At 35.0% G+C, this 16,481-nt stretch overlaps 3 protein-coding genes across 4 annotated transcripts; 2 read left to right on the forward strand and 1 right to left on the reverse strand.

The window, feature by feature from the left end:
• Positions 1-1,633: 1,633 nt before the first annotated feature.
• LOC125220190 lies at positions 1,634-4,224 on the forward strand. 2 transcript variants are annotated; one of them, XM_048122345.1, is made up of 3 exons: positions 1,634-2,381; positions 3,035-3,086; positions 3,624-4,224. In XM_048122345.1, the coding sequence occupies exons 1-3, from the start codon at positions 2,065-2,067 to the stop codon at positions 3,657-3,659; spliced, it is 405 nt and encodes a 134-aa protein (XP_047978302.1). In that variant the 5' UTR covers positions 1,634-2,064; the 3' UTR covers positions 3,660-4,224. The 2 variants fall into 2 exon arrangements, with proteins under 2 accessions (XP_047978302.1, XP_047978301.1); XM_048122344.1 differs by having other exon boundaries at positions 3,035-4,224.
• A 1,410-nt stretch (positions 4,225-5,634) lies between these two features.
• LOC125218931 (protein YIF1B-A-like) lies at positions 5,635-8,284 on the reverse strand. The gene is made up of 5 exons (XM_048120740.1): positions 8,186-8,284; positions 7,162-7,351; positions 6,918-7,016; positions 6,640-6,791; positions 5,635-6,110 (listed from the first exon to the last, which is right to left on the reverse strand). Exons 2-5 carry the CDS (start codon positions 7,327-7,329, stop codon positions 5,732-5,734), a joined length of 798 nt encoding a protein of 265 aa, XP_047976697.1. The 5' UTR covers positions 7,330-7,351; positions 8,186-8,284; the 3' UTR covers positions 5,635-5,731.
• Positions 8,285-11,559: 3,275 nt separating this feature from the next.
• Positions 11,560-16,059, forward strand: LOC125222771 (aldehyde dehydrogenase-like). Its single transcript, XM_048125566.1, has 10 exons — positions 11,560-11,873; positions 13,327-13,395; positions 13,491-13,587; positions 13,750-13,956; positions 14,251-14,366; positions 14,562-14,666; positions 14,855-15,027; positions 15,130-15,220; positions 15,310-15,459; positions 15,720-16,059. The coding sequence occupies exons 1-10, from the start codon at positions 11,607-11,609 to the stop codon at positions 15,951-15,953; spliced, it is 1,509 nt and encodes a 502-aa protein (XP_047981523.1). The 5' UTR covers positions 11,560-11,606; the 3' UTR covers positions 15,954-16,059.
• The last annotated feature ends 422 nt before the right edge of the window (positions 16,060-16,481 follow it).

Consider the following 16,481-nt stretch of genomic DNA (forward strand, 5'->3'; position numbering starts at 1 on the left):
GCTCCCCCCCCTTCCGGACCTCCTGTTCTTTGGGGAAATCCTTCCCCTGCGGGCGGGGGTTTCTTAGGCGGCCACGATCTTCGCCCACATGTTGAGACCAGGGTTTTTCGCAGCGGACTCGTTGTTGTGATCCATCACTCGATGATGCTCTTGAACAGAAAGTTAGAGAGAGAGAAAACTCGTTAAAACAAGTGGTGCAAATGAAAATGAAACGAAAATCGCGTTTATATATGATTTAAAAAAAAAAAAAAAAAATCGAAAATCGGCGCTGGCCGATCGGGCCTCCACAATGGCGGCTAGCCGATCGGCTAGCGTTTCGGCCAGCGACGAGCGATCGGCGAGCCCACGCCAATCCGCTCGCCGATTTTGCGCTGGCCGACTGCAATGGTTCGGCTAGCCGATCGGCCAGCGCGACGAATCGGCTAGCCGGTCGCTAGCCGACCATTGCGGATGCTCTATACATATGATCCCGCATCGATGCAAGATGGTTAATAACCAATGTATATAACCATATCAAATAGAATTAAGGTTACTGACAGAAGGCATGCAGGCACAGCCTACTTACAAAGTAAAATTAACGAATATAGGGAGTTCCCTGTATATTCCAAGTCTCTTTTTTCATTTTTGTCCGTCCCACAAAACTTTTTATATTTCTCTCTCATCATTTACCAATTTAGTAGTATTTTTTATATTTTTCTCTCATTATTTATCAATTTGTATTAAAGCATGTGTTGACCCCAAAGTAGTATCATTCACAAATCACAGATAAGTACTCAATGTAAAAACAAGAAGGCAATATTAGATTATCATCCCATACGAGAGAATAAAGTTGTCTTGAAATACGTAATTGATTTATTAAAGCATGATATAAAGTGAAAAAGTGGAAGGTTAATTAATTAATAGCTGGAATATGTGAATAGCACTTAAACAATCACTAGTTAGACCCACACAAATTCTTTTTTATGACAATATGTTACTTTCATTCTCTTTAATTATTCTGATTTATTTGTTCTTTGCTTGTGAATCGGGGTATTCTGATAAATTTGTTCTTCGCTTGTGAATTAATTTTTGTTTCTCCATGCTATATATTAATATATATATATAGAGAGAGTTGGGATCAATGTCGAACCAATTTTAAAGACCGAACTAGAGACCAAATCTGAGCCATTAGATCTAGTTTTTTTGATGAGATGTGCTGCTGTGAAAATTTTTTCGGCTTCATTACAAGCTCATTTTACTTCATTATATAGGTCTATTACTTCATTCTGTACGTAATACTTTGAAACTACAACATGTTTTTACTTGCTTCCAATAGGTCCTTTGGAATGAAGTAAAAACCTACTAGAACGAAGTTAAATCTTCGTAACATGTTAGTATGACTTATTTACCTTCAGATGAATTAAAATAGGCTCGTGATGAAGGTGAAAATAATTTATAAATTTCTGTATCTTATCCATAAAAAACTAGATCTAAAAGCCCTAATTTGGTAGGGTTCGGTGGTTCGGTCTTTAAGAGTGAATTTATGGATAATGGGACTCTATATATATATATATATGCACAATCATCGTCATAAATCCTTGCTTCTTATACTCTATATATTTCTTTTTATATCTCATTAATTTTGATAGTAATCCAATAGGTTGAAGGATGGAGGAGAATTATATCTGGTGTTTGCATCATCCTTTATTTCTAAAAGAGAGTATTGTGAGGGAGGAGAAAGTAGATTGTTATGTGTGCGGCAAAATCATAGCTCATTTGGATATGACATATGTTTGCTTGAAATGTGATCCTAACTCTAGTGGTAGCTTCATCCTCCACAAGAAATGTGGGGAACTGCGTCCATATATTCGCATCCTCGAAGATCATACTCTTTGCCTGCTTGATTCCCACTTGTCAAGGGATGACACTTAGTGTGATTTTTGTGGTGGCTCTCTTGATAAGCTGGTTAGATATGAATGTGAGTGTTGCGATCTCCGGTTCCACACCAGTACATGTGTTGATGCCTTTGCGAAGCTGAAGAAAGAGGTGCAGCATCCGAGTCACCCCCATCACCCTCTCACACTGATGAGAAAGCCGGCCTTTCGATTCAAGTGCGATGGTTGCAAAGCTCAAGAAGTGGAAATGGCCTACATATGCACCACTTGTGATTTCTGGGTTCACAAGACGTGCGCTTTGCTGCCGGCCAGACTCTCCACAGATCACCACCACCACCAACTTTCCTTGGCCTTCTCTTTTCCAGAGAAGCATCTCAGGTTTGGTTACCCATGTGATGTTTGTGGTGACCATAATTTCTATACACAGTGGGTCTATTATTGTGGTGATTGCAGATTCTTTGCCCATATCAAATGTGCTCCATCCATGGTCAAACAACGCTATAACTTGTAAGATCTTTCCAGTTTTTGTTTTACCTAAGTGGAAAGTTTTTCTACAAATAATAATCATACTTATTTAGAATGTGGACGCTACAATCCACTACCTTTTTCCTCTCTCACTTGCTTTTTCTCATTTCCCTTTTACTTTAGTAATAATTACAACTAAACAAATATGTACTACTCCCTCCGTCCCACAAAGATAGTCCCACTTTGAACCGGTATGTGTTTTAAGAAATGGAATGAAAAGTGAGTTGAAAAGGTTAGTGGAATGTGGATCCTACTTTTATATATTAGTTTTATAATAAAGTGTGAGTAGGAATGAGTTAGTGGAATATGGGGTCCACTACCAAAAATGGTAAAAAGTGAAATGAGACAAACTTTGTGGGACGGACGGAAATGAAAAAATTGGACAATCTTTGTGCGACGGAGGGAGTACTGTATACTACTTTGATTGCAATTATTTATGAAGAAACTGAATTTTAAGGACTTTTTTTTATAAAAGTTGGACATAATTAAATAGGGTTAGCGCTTAGTAGTGATGGGCCTAGGCTTGAGTTTAAAAATTAGGCAATTGGAGCCCACTTCGTTTTACTGATAGTCGAGTCTGGGCTAGCCTGACCCATTTGACAAGTCTTACTTACACAATATCTTACTTGTTTCAGAATTGGAGATGAAGGTTCAGGTGCGATTGAGTTTCCACTAGATGCAAATGAGGTATACAACAAGTTAATCACTCCCTTTGTGATGAGAGAAAAGGGTGTTGACAATATCCCAATCCCAAGTGATTCATTTATATTCAAATATCATGACCATCCTCTTAGTTTGGTTTTGAAAGATGATAAAAGTGAAAGTGAAAGTGAAACCAAGATATGTGATGCATGTGTAACACTCATATTTTCCCCTCCATACTATCAATGCACTTCTTATCCTTGCACATATTTCATCCACCCCATTTGCTGCTTCATACCCAATACTTTTCATCCAAACTACCAACTATATGGTCACTGTCATAACTACACACTCTATGCACTTCCTAAATCAAAGGCTAGGGATGCTATCTCGTATTGGTGTTGCGATAATTGTTATGTTTACACAAATGGGATGGGGTATAAGTGTGAAGAATGTGGGAAGAAGATAGATGTCCAGCATCTTTACCAACAAGTATTATACATTCAACTCACCCTTATTACAAGCCTCTATTCCTCACTTAGGGTTATTATCATTGCATTGATAATGACTGGAGATTTATAGTCCATGGTTACCAGGTTCTACTGCCTAAGAGTATAACAGATCGTGAGTGGGATAAGCACGCGTTGTTGCTCACCTCTAATGCCTCTCTAGACCATCCCTCTGATTTCTACTGCGAGTTTTGTGAAGTGGAAATGCATCCCAAGGATTTGATGTATCACTGTCGCGAATACGATGTATCTTTCCACCTTAGGTGTTTGAAGAATGCATCTGGTTGCTACATAAATGTGAAACTAGGGAGGAGATTTGAGATGCATGGAATTCACCCTAATCACCCTCTCTTTCACTTATATCACTCTCAAGAGTCGATGCGATGTTTGTCACCGCAAGAATGTGTATACATTTCTCGGATTTGAATGCGCTTCATGCTACTTTGTTGCGTGTGAAGAATGTGGGGGTAATGAGTTGGCAAAAAATTCAGTTTGTTAACTCAACATTTCATACATTTGTAGTATTTGTTTTTGTTTTTGGGTGTGATTATTAGTATCTCTTAGAGTGGTGAAGAGATTTTCTTCTTTCATGTATGCTTTGTAATTGAGCTTAATATGGAGTGTCAGTGTGAGTTTCATTTAACACATGAATAATAAAATTATTGTTGCTTTGATACCTTTGATCCTACATTGATATAAGATTATTAATAACCATTGTACATAACCATATATCAAATAAAAAGTAAGGTCTCTCATAGGGCCCTCGAGCATCCAAATCACGCTCAAGATCGCATCCAAATCTCTCTCAATCTCCGTATCTTTTAATAATATTTGATTTGATTTTGCATATCTTTTATAATATTTTTGTTTATTTATTTTGCTTGCTTAGCAAGATATGTTCTAGGATTAAATATCTATAAATTCTAGAATTCTATAGAATTTTGATTCATGTATAAACTTATTCTCATTCCCGTTCTGGCGGAAATCGCCTATAGCACCTCAACTAGGGTTTATCTTATTTGTTCATCTCCAATCTTTTGTGTGCTCTTTGATTTCCGTCGATAGGCCATTGAAGATCTATCAGTCTCCGAGCTTAGCAGTGTGAGCTTGTGACCCAAGTGGGGGCTTTGAAATTATTGGATGTCGCCGAGCTTGTGCCCACCTACTTGGGAGGGGTGCATGGCTAAGGCGACCCAAGTGGTCAAGCCAACCTCATAATTTGAGGCGGAGGGCGTGCCCTCTAAAGTCAAAACCATTTCAAGTCAAATCTTTGTTTGATATTGTATACTGATTTAGTTTCATTTGAATTAGTCGTGGAGGATTTTAGGAGTTAGTGGTCATTCATCGATCTGTTTTTAATATCGATCCAATTAAGTTGATATATAGCAAAATGGCATGTTCGTGCACCTTATTTGGCATTTTCAATAAAAAAAATAGTTGAGGTAGTACTTTGTAAGATGGTAGTATTCTTATTTTTTATAGGCAAATGAATATGAACGTAAATTTAAGATCATGTCATGATGGACTCGGACCCAAGACTTTTGACCTCAAACATTACTACTCTACTCCTAGGCCAAGTCACACACGGTAGTAGTATTCCTTGCTATGAGAATTGGTAATGGTAGGAAATTAGGAATATTTCGGGCCAGACTAGAAAAGTAGGGGTCATATCCGGCTCTGTGATTTCAGGGGTGGCGAACTCCTTCGACTGTGTGAGTTATTTGTTTTAATTTTATAAATAACGAAAATTTAAAAATAAATATAAAATTAAATAACAATTTAAAAATAAAATAAAATAAGTATTTAAATTGTTTAGTGATTTATTGCACGTGATTGTTGGGAGTTATGACCTAAAGCAAACTTTGAGGGATACGATGAAGATGCTCTAAAGGTGATTTATAGAGTAAATTTACCAAATCGAAAATAAAATAATCATGATAGAGATAATTATACTTGCATTATTTTTGTTATGAAATTGACATACATGAACATATTTGTAAACTAAAATTTTACTATGGAAGTTATTTCTTCAATGATGATAATAAAACAATAAACGAATAATTATCTAATCAAAGCTAAAAACATTCAGACCATCATAGAGATTCAGATATATAAAAGGAGATACAGTTATACATTCAACACAAATCATGTTTCTTTGCTAATATTTGGAGTCATAGGTGTCTAAAAAAGCCAGTTAAGACTAATGTTACCCAGCCAAATGAGGAGTGGGAATTGAGCCAAGGCGATGAAGAGCAGCAGATAATGATGCCTGGTCGAATCATAACCTGCAAACAGGACTCGTTTCAACGTCTTCACCAAGAAAATCCCCATGCCCAAACATGTCCATGGTAACAGAAAGTAGTATGCATAGCTCCAAAAGATTCTCCCAAAGACAGCTAGAGAGAGTCCTGTGAAAGTGTATCCAGCATACGCCACCATGTCGAGGAAAGGTGCCTCCGCACTACCCAAGGTGGACAACGTCAATTTCAGCAGGCAAAATTGAAAAAACCAACCAACCACCCCCTTGGCAAACAGCCAGTTAAGAGCTTCGGGGCTAAACCTGCAACATAAGCATATTACACCGAATGAGACAGACTATCCCCGCATAATCTAACTGTAGACGTGCAGTGAGTGACAGAATAGCAAAACTGAATGCTCAGTGTAAGCTCAAACAGAGAAATTTTTTTGTAGCTATGAGATTAAGCAATAGGGACTTGACATTTAGCAGTCTTGGTATTAGTTAAAACCTAAAATCATCTTCTTGTAAAAGTTTTGGAAACGAAGAAAATACTGCTTTAGATTCCACCATAAATAGGAAGGTGAATGAAGGTATTGTTCTGCCACAAATACCAATATGCACAAATAAATACTACTAATAAGCAGACCTCCATAAACCTTTCCGAACAACACGAGAAAATACAGAAATGTTATCTACTAAATGAGTAACATGTTCGGGTACCAGTAAATCAGATCATTTAAAAAGCATCTTAGAAGTACTGAAAGACAAGAAGCTCACTTAATGAGGCCAATTCTTATTACGGGGTAGTCAGAAACAAGAACAGAATGCAAGGCATACATAAAAAACTCACTTTCCATGGAGTCCTAATGATAGGCCAGCAAGAACCAAATAGGTACCAAATGCCATGAAAGGAATGTACAAGTCCGGAGCATTTATATCGTAAATAGGGGGCTTGTATGAGAGCCTGCCACCAACTGGCTCGGAGATTCTTGTCCAATGGCCCTAAATGAGATCAAAATAAGTTAAAGCGGTAATACTTGCTACTAAACTAATGACATCATCACAAGGATTTCACAATTACAGACAACAAGTGAACAGAAAAACGTCGTTGAAGAACAAAATGGTTACCCGGTGTAGAAATGGGAAAAGAACGACCTTCAATTTGTTCTTCACATATTGATCATTGACTTGAAAATAATATTGCGGGTCAGAAAAGTACCTGCTGATCTGTTTCAGAACAATCAGAATATAAGATGAGAACTTATTAGAATGGAGTTGTCTTAGTTCTATAAGCATTTATAGCATGCATCTTCAAGGCATCAACAGACTCATCTAAAGCACACAAAAGACTCCATGCTCCATCACTACTCACATTGCTTTGCACATATTCAGAGCTCGATCCAAGAATCTTCTCTCCATAAGCACCTAGTCCACCTCTAATGAATCCCGAACTTGCCCCATAAAATGTATTCCCAAAAGGGTCTGCTGCTGCATTCGGTGGACGAGGCACACCAGGCTGTGGTCCAACATTATCATACATCTTCTCTCAAATCAATTAAAATCTACAAGAAAAATAAACACCTATCAATACTTTTCAGAGGCAAATCCATAAACTAAAAAGAATAACAAACTCAAGCATAAATACAGCAATGAGAATTTATTGAAGCAATGAGCAAACCCCCTCATTCAGATGAGAGGCTCAACCAACCTCATACAAAGCAAGCTCAGTTTTCATATCTTAGCATAATTTTAATTTACTAAAGCGGGCATTTACTAATAGGAAGGATAAATAAAATCATTCAGGCTTAACCACCATATACTTGGATTGATTAATTTTGCACTTGTTTTTCCATCTTAACCTTCAAATTCTCTATACAATGTTTTATCAATCTATCCTATCACTCAATGTAAACGGCCCCATAACTTCGTCCAATGGCATAATTTCTTTGCTTTTCAGCTTGAATAAAATGCACGTCAGATCTCAACATGATTGCTTCAATCAATCAACACGGCAAAGTTTAGTTATCTAAAATACTAGGTTGATCCACTACAATGGGGGAAAACGAATAGCGCCAGCACAATTCAAGCACTGAGCTCCTAATTCCTAGTCACATTAACAATCTCAAAAACGCACAACCAAATTTCGTCGCGCAAAAATCCAAATCAAATCGAATCCAACACAAAAATGTGATTCAAACACGTCGAAACCAAAAACACACATCCCTATCACAGATTCAAACAGAAATGAAGTAGTAAGTAAACGCGAAACCCACATCACACCAAAATCCTGGATCCGAACCCGGACCAATTTGGCTCCGATTTAAGCCCCAACACATGTCCGATCTTTCAATATATTGGTTTATTGAACAGGAAGAGACACAGAGAGAGAAGCTTACCGGAGACGGCGAAGGGAAAGGAAGAATGTATCGCCGGTAGAGAAGAGAAACTGAAACGACAGGGTTTTGATAAGAAAAAAAGTTAAGCCTTGGGCTAAGATAATGGGCTTAGTATGTTGGATTGGGCCTTACCGGGAGAATAATAATTATTTTAATAGTATTATTATTTTTTCACATTATTATTTAAATTAGTGTAAAAAAAATAAGAATAACATTGATTTTAATTAACTAAAATCTATATTTGAATGATCCATCCATGTGCACGGGAATGGGAGAAATAAATGGATAAATTTTGGAATGGAAGGAGGAATCATCATTTATTTCAATTCCTAATATTTTTCACACACCTAATAGATTGTAAAATGTAAATGGTTTTGCTTTAAGATGCATGTATATTTAATTTCATTTTTTTAAAAGTTTAATTACGTGCCGAATACAATTTATTAGTGACGTTTTCCGAAAATGATTGGCAACTGAAATGGGGATGAACATTCAAATTAGGTATACAATAACTCGTTTGGTAATACATGCGTATCCAAATTAATGCTATATACAGTGTGCTAAAAGGAGAGGATACTTAATTTCCTTCATTTAATATAATAAAGCAAATATTCAGCAAGGTAAAAGGAATTTTATTTTTTTTCCAAAAGGAACATATAATGTTATTTCTAATGTCCTAAACAGATAATGCAATGACATAGACACACGAAGTTTATATGCGATATTCAAATCTTCTGGATGGACCATTGAGTCGCAAAAGTGGACAGGCCTTTGGTTTTTGGGGAGGCAAAGAAAAAATTCCAACGATCACAACAATACTACCAAAAGTAGCTAAATATTTTTCAGATTTTTACATGCACAGTGTACATTAATCATCTCTAATTTCGATCACTTTAAATCATTAAATTCTTCTCTGGTGTTGAGTCTTCCTTGAAGGAAGAATAGCCAAACTTAATTTTGTGCTCTCGGTTGGGCAATGTTTCTTGAGGCATGTCTCCCTTCTAATCAGTGGCGTATCCAGAATTTTCAATTTGGAGATGCAAAAATAATTACATAGACTTAAAATTTCAAAATGTAACTAATCTTTTTTATTTTCTTTGTTATGCTTTTTCAATTATTTTTTTAAAATAAAGTCTTTGTCTTTATTTTTTTTATCAAAAAATTTCATTTTAAATAAAAATAAACTATTTTATAGTATCATGTAAAAAATAAAATTGAATTAGATATGATATGGATTAAAACAAAGTTAATTTGGAGAAGAGAAAGTCTAAGTAAAAATTAAGAGTAGGAAAGAGCTCAAAAGTCTCAAACTCGAGTTTATAGGCTGAAGAAAGAAGCAACTTACCACTGGGCTACCGACAAATTTTGTAAAAATTGGACTACACATTGTATTAATGCACAAAAATTTTCGGGTGCAACTTGTTCCAATGTATATATGCCAGTGCTTCTAATGAGTTCTCTTTCTCTATGAGTTTAATAGGCGATAAAACAAAGTTAGAAACCGAGAACCAAATTGATATATTAATCTCCAACCATAAATTGACGATCTAGTGTTAATTAAGTGTTGTCGATGTCACGTGAATTTCGTACTTTTTATACTAATGGAGTACTGGTTAACACTCAAACAATTAATGGCTCACTATTTAAAATCAATATTTATGGCAACCCATATTTCAATCTATAATGAAAGTTAGGTCGAAATAAAATATGCCAACACATGATATATATCAATTAAATTTTTGTTCACATAATTGAGCATCAATAATTAATTTTCTTGTAACCACCGACGACATGGTGTCAAATAAATTTCATGCGGTGCATAATTCATACAAATATTAACACAATTAATGTTTTACCGTTCGTGAGAATCATGACAAACATTAAAGTTAGAATCCTAGCTAGAAATATATATGTTGAAGTTGTATTAAGCATTTTGTCGAACACTTTGAGTCTTTGACCATTGTTGATATTAGCTCAACCCATTTGCCAAGATTTTTCAGAGAATATTAATGTAGATCATACGAACTAAAAAATAAATGTATAATAATTAATTAAAATGACAATTGTGTATATGATCTAATAAAAAATAAATCGTTTTAAATGAATTTGCTAAAAAAATTGTTGGCCCTTGTTATATCCATACTATATTAACAAACAATTACCGATGACTGATTGTGATATCTTATGACAAGAACATGTGACACATAAATATGGGAATTTAAAGCCGCATTAAAAATTTGTTTTATTAAGAGTTTGTTGAATTCTTGTAGTTGTAGCCCAATTACGAATTACCCATGCTATAAGGAAATATCAATGTATGGTTGAAAGCAACCCAACACTTATCACTTGGTCTTACCATATCATCTATTCATCTTGGAGTTTTATCATGTCTTGTAATGTAGAATAGTATTTTTAAAAAAAAATGGATACTCATAAATATATGATAAAATATGCTTGATTGAGATGTTTAAGTTATATAGAGTATATAATTATAATTTCAATATCCAAATATTTCTAAAAGTTCATTAATGTGATTAAAAAGTAAATATATAGAGAGATTCAAATGAAAATCTTCAATATCATCACATCCCCTTAATTAATTTGTGACCCGTTTCTTAATTTACGTGTTCAATTTTTATTGAACATAATTATAATTAATTTGTGGCCCGTTTCTTAATTTACGTGTTCAATTGTTATTGATACATAATTAATGGAACACTCTTATCATCAATAGAAAACCAATCAAACATGAAACAACAAAGCCAAAAACGAATATTGCTTCTACAAAGGACTTTGGTCCCACATTTGGTTCCTGTCAACTTGTTAGTAGTATTAACTTTTATATTGGTCGATTTCAACTGTTTTGCAGCGATGATCAATTACTACCATACTATGTATGGATATTCAAGTTATAAATTTATCAATTTTCCATTGTAGGAACTAGAAAATTCCTATCCCTATATCTATAGGCCTCTATAATTTCACATGTATTCTTTTCATTGTTCATGTTTTCAACGAAACAACATCGTTATTCTTTTATAAACAGACGTTTAACGTGGTAGGAGTAACGTCGTGGTATGATACCTCGGTTGGCATATCAGATATAATTTCACCATAATTTTCGCTCGGAGATAATTGCAAACTTCATAATTTTTTCAGCCGAATATTAAATTTAACAAGAAACAGATCGCTCATATGTCATGATTTATTCAACAATTAACCCTTATGGAAATTAAATTAAGAAATTAGGAAAGAGGATAGATCACGAGTGTGTGAAATGTTACACACAATGACACAATTGACATAAATGAACATGCATAGACCTAAGTAGTACTAGTATAATAAATAAAAAGTGGAGGAATAAATTACAAGACGACATGAATTACTATAAAAGGATAGCATATGGAAAAGCTACGCCCTTATGCTTCCACCTTGTGGGAAAATCGCATTAACATCGATCATATCCTCTGCTTTTGGAGAGACAGAGAGAGAGAGAATGGCTGTGGGAGCGGAGGCGGCGGTGAGGGAGCTGAGAGCCACCTACGCCACCGGAAAAACGAAGAGTTTCGAGTGGCGGTTTTCACAGCTGAAAGCTATACAGAAGATTGTCTCTCTTCACAACGAGGAAATAGTCGAAGCTTTGCGATCTGATCTCCAAAAACCGGAATTTGAAGCAGTTATTCATGAGGTAGGATTCATATTCATGCTCATGTTCATGTTCATCATGTTTGTTTGTTCTTATATTGTTAATCTTGATTGAATTAAATATAACCAAATTTGGTTTGAATAAGTTTAAAATTCTATGAATTTTAAAGGTTGTATTGCTCTAGATGAATTCTTTAATATGCAACTATATAGCCGGTTCGGTTTTGAACCGGAAATTGCGGTTACGTTTCTAAGGGGGAGTGGGACCGTAACCGGACCGCCAACATATTTGATCGGCGGTTGTTAGTTAATTTTTTTAGTTGCGGTTACTATTGGCTAGTTTTTACTGATGCTTTGAAAATATTGGAATCGAAACTGGAGCGAGAGAACCGATAAGACAGTTTCGATTCGAACTGAGGAAAGGGCAATTCCACTTTAAAAAATTGTAATTGCGGTTATTAATGTTTATTTCTAGTTTGGGCCAAAATCGGCTATTAACAATATTGGAGTCTAGACTGGACGTATGGTTGAAGATTCTCATAATGGTGATTATACTTCTACTTTCATTTACTAAAAAACTTCAATACTTTAACCCTATAGATGACTATATGTTTTTATATAGAGATTTAAAATTAATGGGATTTTAAAAGATTTAGGATGTTAGTGAAGAAAAGTTCATAGTTGAAAAATAATTAGGAGATAAGTACTATATATACTCTCTCAAGGTATCACCCAACCTAATTAAACACCACTTCACAATATTAAAATAATATTTACATCACCACCATCCTAGTTTTTGGGACAGTTTTACCATTTGCTAAAGAATGATAAAAGCAATATAATCAAGCAAGATGCATGTGACATAATGTGGCTCACACATGATAATTGATGTGTATATATATATTGTATTTGTGGTATCATTTCTTTCTCAAAATATTTTTTACTCCTTCACCGCCTATAGCTCTATACTTTTTCTAGAATTACAACCACCTATATTTATTGTTACTAGGTAGACAATGATGTTTTTCAATAATTTCTCTGCGTACATATCGAGATGATAAAATTGATATTTATGTTATCTACTTGTAGATTTCAATAATACTCCGTGTTAAAATTGATGATTTATGATGATGACAATTGACAAGAACCATGTGGAGTCCATGCCAAATTTCATGTGTTAGTTATTTCCTCTACAGGACTCATTTAAAGAGAGATTTTTTCATATTTTTATTTTTGTAAATTTATCATTTTATAATTTTATACTATATAATTAGAACTTGGTATAGTATTATAGGCCTCAAGTTCCGGATATTATCATTTTTGTTGTGATTATATTTGTTCAAAAAATAAATGGGAGGATTATATTTGTATTCGTGGCCTCAATAATTTAATTATATATTCGTGGCATTAAGGAGTAACTATACTTGAAAAAAGTCTTTGTTTCTTCATGTCTCTATATTCGTGGCATCAATAATTTAATTATATTTATGATGTAGATTTCTGCAGTGTCAGCATCATGCAAATTGGCGTTGAAGGAATTACATCGATGGATGAAGCCACAAAAGGTAACATTTAACACACTTAATAATCAATAAATCATCAATTTTCTTTATATTTTATTTTTTATTTTTTCATCTTTGAAATATTTGTACTTTTGCAGGTGAAAACATCGCTAATTTCTTTCCCTTCGTCAGCCAAAATCGTCCCAGAACCTTTCGGCGTAGTGTTAGTTATATCGGCTTGGAACTTTCCATTTCGTAAGTCTGAATCCAAATCCGAATCTTGACCCGTCTTATAATTAATGGTTTTTACGGTCTCAAACGAGACTCTTTTTATTTTATTTGACGCGTCACTTAATTAATTACTACTCCTAATTACCCGTACGTTTCATTCCATTCTCATTTCATTCCTTTGGTAAGTTCTATCACTTGATCCGGTGGTCGGAGCCATTGCTGCCGGCAATGCTGTCGTCTTGAAGCCGTCGGAGAGTTCCCCCGCCACGTCATCGCTGCTCGCGAAGCTCGTGGGCAAGTACATGGACGCATCAGCGGTGAAAGTGGTGGAGGGGGCAGTGGCCGAAACCACTGCTTTGCTAGAACAAAAATGGGATAAGATATTGTACACAGGTAATGCTTGCTAAAATCTCCTAGTCTCATATTTTTTTCATTTATCTCACTTGCGTATAAAATGATGCCTTTTGGTGATATTCAAAACGTCGTTGTTTAATTAAATAAGAAAAAAGTATCTTATAGAAACGGTGTTGTTTGAGCATCATCAAGAGACATTATTTTATACACGAATTTGATAATTAAGAAAATTACTATACAATCAGAGTATTATATTTCAAACCTAATGAGTCCAACTAAAGTCGACTAAATTTCGTGATTTGTTAATTTTAAACTTATCCCGCAAATTTCCAGGAGGTGGCAAGGTGGGGCGTATCGTGCTAAGTGCCGCGGCAAAGCATCTTACACCAGTGATTTTGGAGCTTGGTGGGAAATGTCCAGTCGTAGTTGATTCCACAGTCAACTTAAAGGTACGTTAATAATCCTCCGAAAATTAATTGTTCTACTTTTATTTGATTTGACACAAGTTTTAAGAAATCGAAAAGATAGTCAGTAGAAAATAAAGTTGTGGAATGTAAATCTATTTTTTTACTAAAAAATAAGTAATAAAAATGAAAAGGTAAATTTCTTATAATAATGTAAATTTCTATACTTTGCTTGAAAAGGTAGCTGCAAGAAGAATAATTGGAGGCAAATGGTGCGCCAACAGTGGCCAAACCTGCATTGCCCCAGACTACATAATCACTACACAAGACTTCGTTCCTCAACTGGTAATTACTAATCTCATCAAACCCTAATTTCTTACACAAATTTCTATATTCCGTCTATTAAAAATTACTTCAACTACATTTTCTTTTTTCCACTCACAATTTATCAATTTTGCACTAAAACTTGTTATCCCTAAATTCTTTAATTTTTAGGGAACGGAAAAAGTATTAATTGTCATTGATATATTTAGGTAAATTCTCTATCGGCTCAATTGGATAAGTTCTTTGGAAAAGAACCTCTTCGGTCGAAGGAATTGTCAAGTATCGTCAACATCCACCATTTTAACCGCTTGTTAAAATTACTAGATGACAACGATATTTCTAAGAAGATCGTTCGGGGAGGTGAACGTGATCAATCCAGTCTGTAAGTTTTTTAAATTTAACCTAAAACCGAGCACTCAACCTTACCAACTGATGTGCGCTTCGTATCACAACCAAATCCTCATGCATGTTGTTTATTTTTCAGCAAGATTGCTCCCACGATTGTATCGGGCATCTCAACCGATTCTCTCCTCATGGATGAAGAAATTTTCGGTCCTATACTTCCCATAATTACGGTAAAACATGTCATTTTATTCGATTCCCTCTTAATTAAAGTAGAATAGTACATGATGATACTGAATATTGCATATCTTGGAAAATGAAGGTTGATAAGATTGAGGAGTGTGTTGGTGTGATCAATGCTAAAGAGAAGCCACTTGCTGCATATCTCTTTACAAATGACAAGAAATTGGAGGACAAGTTCGTTGGAAACATTTCAAGTGGTGCTATGATCATCAATGACACCGTTCTTCACGTAAGTGATTTATTCCTTGTATTTAAGGGTCGACGCAGAAAAAAATAATAGTATGGGCTCCCATTAAGCCTATTTGCTAATGTTCATCTCTCATATATCTATCATTTACAGTCTGTTCATAAAGGAAACGACGATTAAATTTTTTGTTATGGGACAGTTGCGAATAAATTTTAAATCATAATTTTTCTAAGTGATTTTTGAAGTTGTTAATATAGACTCGAGTTTGACCAAACTTTCATGATTTTACATTTCGATTGCAGTTTTTTGAGGCAGGATTACCGTTCGGAGGCGTAGGCGGGAGTGGGATGGGAGCATATCATGGGAAGTTCTCATTTGATGCTTTCAGCCACAAGAAGGCTCTTCTAAAACGGGGTTTTGTCCTTGATATATCGGCAAGGTACCCACCGTACACTCCAGGAAAACGCCGTTTTCTCCGTGCGGTTATACAGGGCAATCTTCTTGACATTATTCGATCATTATCTACTTGTTGGTAAAACTCTTCCATTTTTAGCTCAGGCTAAGAATGGCTACTACATTATTCTGATTCTGAAACACACATATCAGATATTTTATCGATTTATGATAAATCTAATTATCTCATGATTGATTAACGTGACAAAAAAAATAAGAAAAAAAATTAGTTATCTGGACACATTGCTACATAGTGTGTGACATCCCTAACCAGAGACATGCATCATTTTGCATATTGATATATATTTTTTTAATTATCATTGCATATTTATTATTTGTTGTATAATAAATATATATATATATATATATATATATAGGTTCATGATCAATTGAGATTTTTTAGGGTAATTGAGAAATGAGATGCAATATCAGCCACTCATTTTTATTAAATGAGTGGTCCAGATCGCGGCAGCCGCACACAAACTTCACTCCGAATATTTTTGTTCATGAAGTGATTCTCGTCGGCGATCCTCAATTCCTCGCTCTCGTCGATGTAATCGACCCCAATCTGCTCCAGAATCTGCGCCTCCACGAAATGGCCGACGCGCGCC

The sequence above is a fragment of the Salvia hispanica genome, chromosome 4 (genome assembly GCF_023119035.1).
Source record: "Salvia hispanica cultivar TCC Black 2014 chromosome 4, UniMelb_Shisp_WGS_1.0, whole genome shotgun sequence".
NCBI lineage: Eukaryota > Viridiplantae > Streptophyta > Magnoliopsida > Lamiales > Lamiaceae > Salvia > Salvia hispanica.

Bases quoted from the DNA above. Each gene is read 5' to 3' on its own strand.
- LOC125220190 (XM_048122344.1), top strand. From the start codon at position 2,065: ATGAGAAAGCCGGCCTTTCGATTCAAGTGCGATGGTTGCAAAGCTCAA. The intron at 2,382-3,034 runs GTAAGATCTTTC...TACTTGTTTCAG, and splicing joins GTCAAACAACGCTATAACTT to AATTGGAGATGAAGGTTCAG.
- LOC125218931 (XM_048120740.1), bottom strand. From the start codon at position 7,329: ATGTATGATAATGTTGGACCACAGCCTGGTGTGCCTCGTCCACCGAAT. The intron at 6,792-6,917 runs GTAACCATTTTG...GATCTCATTTAG, and splicing joins TTTTCCCATTTCTACACCGG to GGCCATTGGACAAGAATCTC. The intron at 6,111-6,639 runs GTGAGTTTTTTA...CTTATGTTGCAG, and splicing joins TCATTAGGACTCCATGGAAA to GTTTAGCCCCGAAGCTCTTA.
- LOC125222771 (XM_048125566.1), top strand. From the start codon at position 11,607: ATGCTTCCACCTTGTGGGAAAATCGCATTAACATCGATCATATCCTCT. The intron at 14,667-14,854 runs GTAATTACTAAT...TGATATATTTAG, and splicing joins AAGACTTCGTTCCTCAACTG to GTAAATTCTCTATCGGCTCA. The intron at 15,460-15,719 runs GTAAGTGATTTA...TTTCGATTGCAG, and splicing joins TCAATGACACCGTTCTTCAC to TTTTTTGAGGCAGGATTACC.